Source organism: Ornithorhynchus anatinus, chromosome 2 (genome assembly GCF_004115215.2).
Source record: "Ornithorhynchus anatinus isolate Pmale09 chromosome 2, mOrnAna1.pri.v4, whole genome shotgun sequence".
Lineage (NCBI taxonomy): Eukaryota > Metazoa > Chordata > Mammalia > Monotremata > Ornithorhynchidae > Ornithorhynchus > Ornithorhynchus anatinus.
Genome location: NC_041729.1, coordinates 22388110 through 22400607, shown reverse-complemented (window position 1 = coordinate 22400607; position 12498 = coordinate 22388110). Strand labels below are relative to the sequence as shown.

Sequence of the window (12498 nt, the reverse complement as noted above, 5' to 3'; positions counted from 1 at the left end):
GCGTGCCTCCTCTCAGCCCTCGTTCTCCAGGGGCGCTGCCGCCTCTTAGGCGAGGAGGCCTGTGAACCGGCGCTCTCCGTCGCCGACCCCAGAGAGAAAACCTCCGGGAGCCGGGCATTCCTCTGCCCAACAGCACCTCATTTCCCAAAGACTCCACCGGAGCTCCGTGGCCTAGAATTCCCGGTCCCACATCTGGGAGCTCTAACTCGAGTCCATCAATCGATCGTATTTACTGAACGCATGAGAAGCAGCTTGGACTAGCGGAAAGAGCATGGGCCTGGGAGTCAGAGGGCCTGGGTTCTAATTCCGGCTCTGACATCTGTCTGTTGTGTGACCTTGGGCAAGTCACTTAGCTACTCGGTGCCTCAGTTGCCCCATCTGGAAAATGGAGATTAAATTCTACTCCCTCCTACTTAGACTGTGAGCCCATGTGGGACAGGGACCCAATCACCTTGCTCCCTTCTACCTCACCTCGCTACTCTTCTACTACAACCCAGTCTGCTCACTTCAATCCTCTAATACTAACTTTCTCACTGTATCTTGATCTCATCTGTCTCGATGCCGACCTCTAGCCCACAAAATACCATAATAATAAATACCATTATTATTAATAATAAACCACTATTATATCATTATTATTATTATTATTAAAGAGATTTGGGAGAGATCTGCAGTGAGGTGATAGTTGAAGCTGGATCAGAGGGAAGGGGTGGAAGAGCACTCCCGAGAGCTTGATTGTAAACTGAGAAGAGACAGGGATCCAGAACAGAGCTTTGAGGTTTACCCAGTTAGAGAAAGAGCAGGCGAAATAGACCGAGAAGAATCAGTCAAGGGAGAATGAGAAGAGAACAGTGTCAGGAAAACCAGTCAGATAGTGTTTCTCAAAGAGGCGTTGAAGGCAGCCAAGATCTAGTGGAAGATCAGGAGAGATGCCTTTTGATCTGACAAGAAGGAGGTGAGTGGTGACCTTGGAGAGAGCAGTTTCGGTGGAGTGAAGGCCTGAAAACAGATCGTAGAAAGTCGAGCATGGAGTTGGAAGGCAGGAAATTGAGGCAGCAGGTTTATACAACTGACTCGGGGACTTTGGACAGGACTGGGAGGAGAGCGATGGGTGCATTAACTGGACGGTGCCCAGGAATCCAGAGAAGGCTTTTTAAGATAGGGGAGATGTGGGTGTGCTTGAAAGCAGAAGGAAATGAGCCATCAGAGAGGGTGTGTGGTTGAAGGTGTCATTTGTAGAGAAAAGGAGACCAGGCTCAAGTCTCTGTAAAGATGAGAAGGGATGGAGGACAGAGGTGCAGGTAGAGAAGCAGCGTGACTCAGTGGAAAGAGCACGGGCTTGGGAGTCAGAGGTCATGGGTTCAAATCCCTGCTCTGCCACCTGTCAGCTGTGTGACTGTGGGCAAGTCACTTCACTTCTCTGTGTCTCAGTTACCTCATCTGGAAAATGGGGATTAAGACTGCAAACCTCACGGGGGACAACCTGATTACCCTGTGTCTACCCCAGTGCTTAGAACAGTGCTGTGCACATAGTAAGCGCTTAACAAATACCAACATTATTATTATCTCTCCCCTGGCCTGGACAGACAATTACTCTCCCCTCCTTCAAAGCCTTCTTGAAGGCACATCTCCTTCAAGAAGTCTTCTCTGACAAAACCCTCCTTTCCTCTTCTCCTAATGCCTTCTGCCTTCTGTCCTGACTTGCTCCCTTTACTCATCCCCCCTCCCAGCCCCACAGCACTTATATACATACCTGTCATTTATTTGTTTATATTAATATCTGTTTCCCCCCTCTAGACTGTACGCTCATTGTGGGCAGGAAATGTGTTTGTTTATTGTTGTATTGTACTCTCCCCAGCACTTCATACAGTGCTCTGCACAGAATAAGCACTCAATAAATACGATTGACTGACTGACCGACAGGGACTGTGTCCAACCTGATTAAAGAGTATCTACCCCAGTGCTTAGAGCAGGGCTTGGCACATAGTAAGCACTTGATAAGCACCATTTTTTAAAAAAATGCTCACTGTGTGAACATTATAACCGAGTTGGTAGATATGTTTCCTGCTCACAATTAGCTTACAGCCTAGAGGGTGAGACAGACATTAAAATAAATGAATAAATTACAAATGTATACATAAATGCTGTGGGGCTGCAGGTGGAATGAATTAAGGGTGAAAATCCAAGTGCAAGGTGACACAGAAGGGAGAGGGAGTAGGGGAAATGAGAGCTCAGTCAGGGAGGGCCTCTAGGAGGAGATGTGATTTTAATAAGGCTTTGAGGGGAGGAAGAGTGGTGGTCTGCAGGACATGGACGGGGAGGGTGTTTCAGGCCAGAGACAGGTTGTGGGCAAGAGATTGAGGTACAGTGAGTAGGTTGTGGTTAGAGGAGCTGAGTGTGCTGGGCCGCAGAAGCAGCGGGGAAGCAGCGTGGCTCAGTGGAAAGAGCCTGGGCTTTGGAGTCCGAGGTCATGGGTTCGAATCCTGACTCTGCCACTTGTCAGCTGTGTGACTGTGGGCAGGTCACTTAACTTCTCTGTGCCTCATCTGATCTGTAAAATGGGGATTAACTGTGAGCTTCAAGTGGGACAACCTGATTACCCTGTATCTTACCCCAGCGCTTAGAACAGTGCTCGGCACGTAGTAAGCGCTTAACAAATACCAACGTTATTAGAAGGAAATCAGCAAGGTAAGATAAGAGGGACCAAGGTGGTTGAATCCTTAAATTTAATGGTAAGGAGTTTCCAACCAGTGATACCATATTACTGGGTCCCTGACTGGCTTTCAGCAGGTAATAATCATGATCAAAATTGGGATAATTATTCAGCACTGCCTTTGTGCCAAAATATTGTACTAACGGCTGGGATAAAGTCTATTCTCTGGAACAAGAGTCTTCCTTAAAAGCCCAGGTTGAGGTCGCTGAGGCCAGACGGGGAGAAGGCTGGTAGCTCTCCGTCCCACCGGTGACCGTCCTCCTCCTGATGAGGAATGGGTGGCAAGACACCTGCCGAAAAGAAAGTCAGCTCACTGTAGTGAGTGCAGTCTTACTAAGGATGGCATTGATTAATCAATTTCAGTATTTCATCAAATTACAGTATTTCAATCAACTGTATTTATTGAGCAGTAACTGTAATAATAATAATAATAATGTTGGTATTTGTTAAGCGCTTATTATGTGCAGAGCACCGTTCTAAATGCTGGGATAGATACAGGGTAATCAGGATGTCCAACCTGAGGCTCACAGTTAATTCACATTTTTACAGATGAGGTAACTGAGGCACAGAGAAGTGAAGTGACTTGCTCACAGTCACACACCTGACAAGTGGCAGAGCCAGTATTCGAACCCATGACCTCTGACTCCCAAGCCTGGGCTCTTTCCACTGAGCCACGCTGTAAGCAGAGCAGCATGGTGTGGTGGATAGAGCACAGGCCTGGGAGTCAGAAGAACCTGGGTTCGAATGCGGTCTCTGCCATTTGTCTGCTATGTGACCTTGGGCAAGTCACTTAAATTCTCCATGTCTCAGTTACCTCATCTATAAAATGGGGGTTAAGACTGTGAGCTCCATGATGGATAGGGACTGTGCCCAACCTGATTATCAACCCCAGCGCTTAGAACAGTGCTTGGCTCATGGTATGCGCTTAACAAATACCATTATTCTTATTACTAAGTTCTCGGGAGAGTACGATATAACAGTTGGTAGACATGTTCCCTGCCCACAGTGAGCAGCTGCTAGTGTTATCGCCTAGGGGAAACGGGTAAGGCGCCCCGCCCTCAGCAGGGGTGCGTATCTGAGATTAGTTTGGGGGTAAGCCACTAAGCATTTGGGAGAATACAATGTAACAGAGTAGGTAGATTATGTTTCCTCCTCCTCCAAGAGGCCTTCCCAGACTAAGCCCCACTTTTCCTCATCTCCCACTCCCTTCTGCGTCGCCCTGACTTGCTCCCTTTGCTTTTCCCCTCTCCCAGCCTCCCAGCACTTCGTATCGTTCATAGCGGTAATTTTATGTATCTGTAATGATGTCTATCTCCCCACCCTCTAGACTGTAAGCTCTCTGTGGGCAGGGAATGTCACTGTTTTTTGGTGTGTTGTATTTTCCCACACGTTTAGTACAGTGCTCTGCACAAAGTAAGTGCTCAGTAAATATGATTGAACGAATGGATGAATATGTTTTCTGCCCGCAGCTAACTTACAGTCTAGAGGGGGAGACAGACCCGGGGGGACTGGAAGGGGAATGAGCAGTGGAAGGAGAGGATGGGATCATTTCCGTGGAGCATCTCCTCCTCCTTCAGAGCTAAATGTGCTCCAGCTCAGTTGGGAAGTGGCACTAAAATCAGGAAGAAAAGGTGGGAAAGCGGGACATCCCCAAAGCGTAAATTCGGCCTGGGCCCAACTCCTACCCCCAGAGGTGGCAAACATGCCAAGGCGGGATCAGTGTGAGCAGCCCGAGATGAGGAGGGATGGAAGCCGCACCCTCAAAGGGGATTGAGCAGAGAAGGAAGCAGTGTGGCCTAGTGTATAGAGCCTGGGCCTGGGAGTCAGAAGGACCTGTGTTCTAATCCCGCCTTTGCCACATCTTCTGTGTGAGAAGTGGGCAAATCACTTCACTTCTCTGTACCTCAGTTACCTCATCTGCAAAATGGGGATTAAGGTTGAGCCCCATGTGGGACAGGGACTGTGCCAGTCAGTCAGTCAGTCGATCGTATTTATTGTGTGCGGAGCACTGAACTAAACTCTTGGGAGAATACAATTCATTCATTCGATCGTATTTACTGAGCGCTTACTATGTGCAGAGGACCGTACTAAGCGTTTGGAATGTTCAATTCGGCAACAGATAGAGACAATCCCTGGCCAGTGACGGGCTCACAGTCTAAACGGCGGAGACAGACGGCAGAGCAAAAGAGAACGGAACGAAAACAAGACAACGTCATCAAGATAAATAGAATCAAGGGCATATACACCTCATTAACAAAATAAAGAGGGTAATAAATAATAATGTAACAATATAACAGACACATTCCCTGCCCACAACCTGATCAGCTTGTATCTAGCCAGCGTTGAGTACAGTGCCCAGCACACAGTAGGGGCTTGATGAATGCCATAATTTTTTTTTTTTTAATCTTGGAAATCCTGCCGCAGGATCTGGGGCCGTAGGGAACGGCTGGTTGTTGGGCGCGTCTGATAACGGTCTGTTTCTCTTCCAGGTACAATGGCTTGGTGACTAGCCCACGGGCCAAGGGGATCATCGCCATCTGCTGGGTCCTGTCCTTCGTCATCGGCCTGACGCCCATGCTGGGCTGGAACAAGTGTTCCCAGGGAGCCGGGAACAGCTCCCAGGTGTGTGGGGACAGGAAGGTGGAGTGCCTCTTCGAGGCCGTCGTGACCATGGACTACATGGTCTATTACAACTTCTTCGCCTGCGTGCTGTTGCCCCTCCTGCTCATGTTCGGCATCTACTTGAAAATCTTCATGGCGGCCCGCCGGCAGCTCAAGCAGATGGAGAACAAGATGGTGCCCGGGGAGCGGTCTCGCTCCATCCTGCAGAAGGAGGTCCACGCGGCCAAGTCCCTGGCCATCATCGTGGGCCTGTTCGCCTTCTGCTGGCTGCCCCTGCACATCATCAACTGCTTTACCCTGTTCTGCCCCGGCTGCCGCCACGCCCCTCTGTGGCTCATGTACCTGGCCATCATCCTGTCCCACACCAACTCGGTCGTCAACCCGTTCATCTACGCCTACAGGATCCGGGAATTCCGCCAGACCTTCCGCCGCATCCTCAGGCAGCACCTCCTAGGCAAGAAGGAGCAGTTCAAGGCGGGCACCTCCAGCACGAGGACTTCCACCACCTACGGCGGGGACAGCGATCACCCCAGCATCAGGATCAATGGCTACACCCTGAGCGTCTACGCCAACGGGGACCCGGGAGCCCTCCGTAGGGACACCGAGGAGCTGGGGCCCAGCCTGAGGGAGGTGGGCACGACGTGGCGCTCGAACGGAAACGGCTTGGACCTGGAGACCAACGGGCAGGTCCTCGAGGCTGGCGGGGACAGGGACCCGGCGGACCGCGGCCAGCCCGCGGCCTCGAGCACGGGGCTCCTCCCCCAAGGGCTGGCGGGCGTCTGCCTGGAGGGCGCTTCCGCTCTGGAGGCCGAAGACGTCTCCTGAAAGTTTCTGCCGCATCTTCCTGGTGAAGATGAGACCTGGATTTCCTCCCGACCAATTTGAGGGTGGCGGAGAGGGGCAGGAAGGAGCATGCCTGGGTCGGAGGCGTCGTGGTGGACTGTTCAATCTCAATACTTTCGGGACCAACCGGACAGGCAGAGAGGCCAGAAAGAAGGCCTGGAGATGAGGAAAGGAGTCACACCTCATGTGTCCAAATATTTGACTCCTCCCTGCCCCCTCTCGGGTCGTGCACTGGAAAGCTGAGATGAGACGAGGGTTCCGGTGACCTGCCCTGCCCTGGGCATGCCCAACCCCCACAGCGCAGACGAGAAGAGGCCTTCCCTTGACTTCCCTTGGCCTTGGGAAGAGGAACCGTGAAGCGAGCAGGCCAGCGTGGTCTGAGCCTGCTGGTCACACAAGACACACCTCGTCCTCCCTGCCTGGGGATGGAAGTGTCTCCAGCAGGGTTCCTGAAGTTTCACCCAACATGAAGCTCTGTTCACGAGGAGGAGTCGGAGTCAGAAGTGGGGAGTCTGGGTGGGGTTTTTTTGGTTTGTTTGTTTTTTTACAAGAGAAATTGTAAAGAATCTGAAACTTTCTTTGGTATGTTTTCTTCTCCCTGCTGGGGCTGTTGCCAGGTCCTGCTGCTCCGAATGACTGTGACCCCGCTGTGGGGGTGCCCCTTAGCAGCCAGAAGTCCCGTGGCGATACCTGTCCACTCTTTCAAGGGCTAGTCCAGGGTGAGGAAGAATTAGTCAAATGTCACTCCTCCAGCTGAGGGGCAGGAAGGGGACTGCTCTTCACAACCGGGGGTGAGGTCGGCCCACTTCGGGGGTCTGAGAGGGCTTGGGACCCAGGGAACGGGGCCCAGGGTGGGAAGTGCTACGGACAGTGTAAGATGGAAAACAGAGTTGTGGGACTACTTTTTGTATGTGTGCGTGTGCGTGCGTCCATCAGCGGATACGTCTGTCTGTCTCCCAACTTGGATCTCTTTTTCCTTCTGAAAGGAAAATCTCCAGTTCAAAGATGGGATTGAAATGAGCCCTAGTTTATTTTAAACCCTTCCAGGCTAACTAAACCTCCTCCATCTGAACTCCCAGGGGAAACGCTGGTCCGTTTATCCCGCTGCTAAGTAGGTCCTGGATTGGGAGCTGCCCCAGTCATCTTGTTCTGATGCCCATCCATTTCCGCTCATTTGCATTTTGCTGCATGGGGAGCTTGGCTTTAAGTCAGTCTGTGTATTTCAAAGAGCTGCTTGAGGCAACCTCCGCTTGTGTGTGTGTGTGTGCATATGCACACGTGTGTGTGTGTGTGCGCGTGTGTGTGTTTGTGTGTAAGAGAGAGATCTTTGCACTTTGGGAGGAGTAGAATCCTGGGAGAAACAAGCTCTATGGAACAGGCTGCATGGAGACGGTCTGTTCGGACACTTCCGAGGAAGAGTTTCTCTGTTTATAAAACAGAAGCTTCCATTCCGAGGACAGAAAAGCCGGGAGGTGGAGTTCTTCAGTAGAGTGGGAGAGAGGGGGCGGCTTACTCTATCCTCCACAGGGCTTTTGCTGTAAACCAACCCCAACCCCTCACTTCGCCAGATTTTTCTCCCTTGTGTCCCTCAGTGAACAGAGGAGCAGCGGCAAACCAAAACTGCGATAGCTCTGGCCCCGAGCTCACACTTTTTCCATTCCCAGCCTTGGGATAAGGGACAAGTTGTCCTCTTTAGGTGCCTACTTATATTTTTATTCTGTGTCTTTCGCAGCTTCCCTCAGCCAGGGGTTAGTCCCAAAGTGAGTCCTCTCTTGGATGCTTAGCCTAATGATTCTGCTGCTCTTTACTAGTTTTCTCTAGGACATTTGGGAACCTCCACTTCCGACCCTCCTTAGCTGTTCTCCAGCTGAGGAAGGCATCAAGGGAAAGAGACTCAGTCTGGAGCTGAAATATCTCTAAGAATAACATGCCGTTCATTTCCTGCATTTGACTCTATAACAATTAGGCCTCCCTAGAAGCCAAGTCCAGCCTGCAGTGTGGGAAAATGTCAGCGTGGCTTGGGTGGGGAGGTCCTGGTGGCCCATTGTGTTTCAGTAGCTCCCCTCGGGCCACTGCCGCAGGCCCCAGTGTGAGACCGACCTCCCGGGGCCCGCGCAGGAACTCCCCTGGGGGTCCCGGGACTTCTAGGCCGAGGAGAATGGCTGCTCTGGGCTTCGATGGCTATCGGAGCTGCCCAGACTTCCTTGGGTGGGGTTGCGGTCTCTTCCCACTGGGACTCCGTTGTGTCTGAAGGACTTTCACGGAGTCACTGAATCCACCTATGGATTTGGCGGTTGCCATTTTTCTGAAGGCAGCCGGGAGGATTCGCCGCCCTCGATGGGCTGAATCTCGAGAGGCTATCGGTGAGCCCCAGAATCACCAAGGGGTTCCCAGCGATCTCACACAGACCTAGGGATCCCGGTTTTATCCTGACTCCCCCCTCCCGGCCCTCAAATTTCTTCTAGAGTATCTGAACCTTCAAAGAGGCTGGAACCACTCAGTCCCCAGGGGCCTCCAGAGGGTAGAGCTTTCTAGATCCCTCCCTGGAGGGCAGGGCTTTCTGGATCCCTCACTCCCTTTACATTTCATCTCTGCTTGAGGGATGGAAGAGATCGGTCTTTTAAGAACAGAAGCCGAGGCTCCCCGGTGGGCTAAGGCAGTGGCAGTTTCTGCTAGCAGCCAGCATCTATGGGTGAAGATTTGGGTGAAGAGTTTTTTCCAGCTCCCAGAGAAAGCAAATCTGCCAGTTTCGGGGGTGTGGAGGGAGGGTTGGTGGGGAGCTTGGAAAGAGTTGGCACCGTGGTTACTGCATGTGGATGTTCCTGGTTTAACCAGACTCAGAGAGACTTTTCCCAGCGATGCTGCGATGTCGAGCCCAGTCAGATAGGACAACCTCCAAGTTCCCAGGATGCTGTTGAGTCTTCAGTCAATAACTTTAGCTTAACCAGTAGCTTCAGCTCCTGGGATGGGGGTGCTTCTTGTCTCCCTGGAGCCAAAACCCTGGGGGGAGCGACCCGCATGAAGGAGCCTGGGAAAGGCCTTTCCACTCTGCTCAGTCCTCTCCAGATCTCTGACCTTTTCTATCTGATACATCTCCTGTCAGGGTGACAGGGCAGAGGTGAAGGTGGAGTTCAGAGTCCCAGCCTCTCCCCTTCCCTGGTGACTACCGGGAACTGAGGCAATGCAGCTGTGTTCTCCAAGCTGGGATTTAGGAAAGCAGGGTCCTGAGGGGAAAGGCGGGGGGGCGGGGGGGAGTGCTAGGAGGAGAAGGGGAGCAAAGTGAACTGCATTTTCTAAGCGCTTGGTTCCCCGGGGAATAGTTCTCCACCCACACTAGGGACTGGGGCTGGCTGAGGAGTAGGCCGGTCGGGGAGGGGCAGACCAGGGGGCACCCCCAGAATGATGGATCCTGGGGAGGCCAGGGGTCGGGTGGCCCTCCTCATATGGGCCTTAGGGTTCGGGACTCAGAACCACCCCTGACACCCCCTAGGCTGGATAGAGCAGCTCTGGAAATGCCTTGGACCCCTGAAAGTCCTTCAAATCAAGGTGTTCTGGGGGCTGGGCCAGACCTTCCCCCACCCCCAGGACCCTGTCGATTCTGTACCTCCCCCTGCAGGAGTCTCAGAGGAGAAGGAGGAAGACCCCAGCCTTCGGGGAGCAGGGTACAGGGTACAGCTAGGTCTACAGTTGATCTTCCTTTAGTGGGAGAGGCAGCAGAGCCCTCCCCTCAGGCCTCCGGAACCGGAAAGCCTGAGGAAAAAACTGGCAGCGGGGAGCACAGAGGTGGCGTTTCCGCAATGGAAGGTTCTGGTAGAAACCTCTCCTTCCATCCCCAGTAGACGCTCACTGGGATCTGCTTTCTGTGAGAAGAAATTCCACAGATTTCATTGCTCTCCAGAGACGCAGCACTCCAGCGATCATTTGCATCTGCAGGGGTTTGGCCCTTGTTGTCCGTCTGAAACCTTCCGGCAGTCCTCGCCCGAGAGGACCAACATGGCCCAGCTCGGGGTGGGGGCATTGTGGTCAGCCCCAGCCCCCTTCTCTGGCTGGCTCCCCTGCCTGGACCCCACCGAGAGAACCGGAAGGAAAAGGAGAAAGGAGGCGGGAAGTTGCAGGGAGGGATTGGAGCCCCTGTTCTGGTCTGAAAGGCAGTGGTCTGTGGGCTACCCAAGTGGTTGTTCCCCATTCCCTTTCTCCCTGCTTCCTCCCCACCCTTTCCCCTCTCCCCATCCCTGCCCCCTCCCCTCTTTGACCACCACCGTCTCAATCAATCAGTGGTATTTATTGAGCGCTGACTGCGTGCAGGACACTGACCGATACAACAGACTTGGTAGAAACGTTCCCCGCACACAACGAGTTTCCAGTCTAGAGGGGAGCTTACAGTCCCACACCTTCCCCTCCACAGCCCATGCCCACCGACTCTCTCCCCATTCTCCCCCAACTTCCCCCACTCCCTCCACCCTCTCCCCATTCCCCCCCCCCAACTCCTTCCATATCATCCCCATTCCTAAACCCTCCCTCACCCTCTCCCCAAGCACCCCACTTCCTCCTCCTCACACTCCCCCCAATATCTTCCCCATCCTCCCCCCATATCCCTCCCACTCCTCCCCCCACCCTCCTCACACTCCCCTGCACCGGTTTCCGTGACTCTGGAGCCAGAGGAGTTTCAGCCTAGGTGTGAGGGCAGTAAGGAGGGGAGATAAGCCAGCTCCGCTTTCTAAGGGATCGGTACAATTCTCAGTTAAGGATTGATCATGTTACCCACAATAATGTGATTATTTCCCTTGGAATTGCATTCCGCTTTTAGCAACCTTTCAGACTGCCCTCAGCGGAGCCTGCTTAACGCAGAGACTTAGCTCATTCTGAGACTAGGAGTCTCAAATGGCTTTTCAAAAAGGACCTACCTTCTTTGGCACCCAATCCCCTCCTTTCTCCTTTTCCCCCACTCTTTCCTTCCCAGTTTCCCTCCGCCTCCTATTATTTCTCTTCCTCCCCTTTTCTTCTTCCCTACTTCTCCCCTTTCCATCTTCCTCCTCCTCCTTCCACTCCCTTCACACCCTTCTCCTCCCTCCCCCCAGCCAAAATGAGTGTCCCTAGTAGAAGGGCTAGAGATGTGCTGCTCCCTTTCTCCTGGCCCCTTTTCCCGGGTCCTGGAGTCGCACTGGGAACACCAATCCCTCCCCCAGGTTGCTGCCTTGGCCGGTAGCAACCTGGAGCCAAGAACAAAGACTGTCCAGGGGAACAGGAGAAGCCCCCTCTGATTATCTTCAAGATGTACCTAGGAGAAGTGCTCAGAACTGGGAGAAGCAGCTGCTAATCCACTCCCTGTCTGGGATCAAAGACTCCTAGGGAGGGCCCGGGAGTCCCCAAGTCTAGTTCAACTTTCCAGGGAGGGCTTAACTCTCTCAGACACTTGAGAATCTCTCCTTTCGAGGGGGATTTCCAGAGACGGAGATTCCACAGGCTTCCAGCCAGGCAGCCCGGGGTTTACTAACCCTCACCGTCAGAAAATGCTCCTTGGTATCTAGTCCATATCTCAGCTGCTGCAGCTTAAACCCATTTCCTCTTGTCCGGCCATGGTGGCGATGGAGAACAGCTGGCATCAATTTCTATGCCAGTTGACTCCCCTGCCCAGCCCCCTCCCTGTCTCCCAGTTATAAGGACTGGCCAGGTTTGGGGCAGAAGGTGAGGGTCTTGATAAACCTGAAGAATCTCAGTGTTGTCCCTCTTTTCTCCTGTTTGAATAATTCCAGTTCCTTGAGTCTGGTTTCACAGGAGTCAGGCTTCTAGGCCTTTCTTCCCCTCTGAGGTTCTTTGGATCTCTTCTCCAGGGTCCCAGTCCTCACAGAGTCTGGTGGTTCCCGATCCAGGTCGGTGACCCACCTAACAATAACTCCCAATGGTGGCCCAATGGGTTCCCAAGCCAAAGACCCCGACCGTTTCCCCACAGCTTCATCTCCCCTGGGGTCATAAATCCATATGGGAACGACAGCTGTCCCTGTGAGCTAGAGGCCCCCAAAGACCGCTGGAAGAGGATGGAAGCTGCGATGCTTAGGACCGCCCCTCTCTGGCTTAACAAGGTGACCGAGCGGCTGGGGAGTACCCAGGCCCAGAATGTCGGGGGTGAGTCCATACTTGTCCTGTTGGCCCTGAGACCAGGGTGTAAGCAAGTTAGCTGGCTGTCCCTTCTGTGAATGGGGCATCCGGCGTCCTGTCCTTTCAGGCCCCAGACTAGGACTCTCTGGTCCTCTCAGGACTACAGGCAGACCCTGAAGAAGAGCTTTCTTTCTGACTTTATATTGTAGCCTCCGGGAGTACCT

The 12498-nt window shown here is 52.9% G+C and overlaps 1 protein-coding gene across 3 annotated transcripts in view; it reads left to right on the top strand.

The window, feature by feature from the left end:
• The window catches only part of ADORA2A (adenosine A2a receptor), a 44329-nt gene extending 37573 nt beyond the window's left edge, over positions 1-6756 (top strand). For all 3 annotated transcript variants that reach the window (XM_029057853.1, XM_029057852.1, XM_029057854.2), the window contains one exon: positions 5203-6756. In XM_029057853.1, the coding sequence (XP_028913686.1) occupies positions 5203-6160 (958 nt within the window). In that variant the 3' untranslated portion in view covers positions 6161-6756. The remainder of the gene's footprint in view (positions 1-5202) is intronic.
• Positions 6757-12498: the final 5742 nt, after the last annotated feature.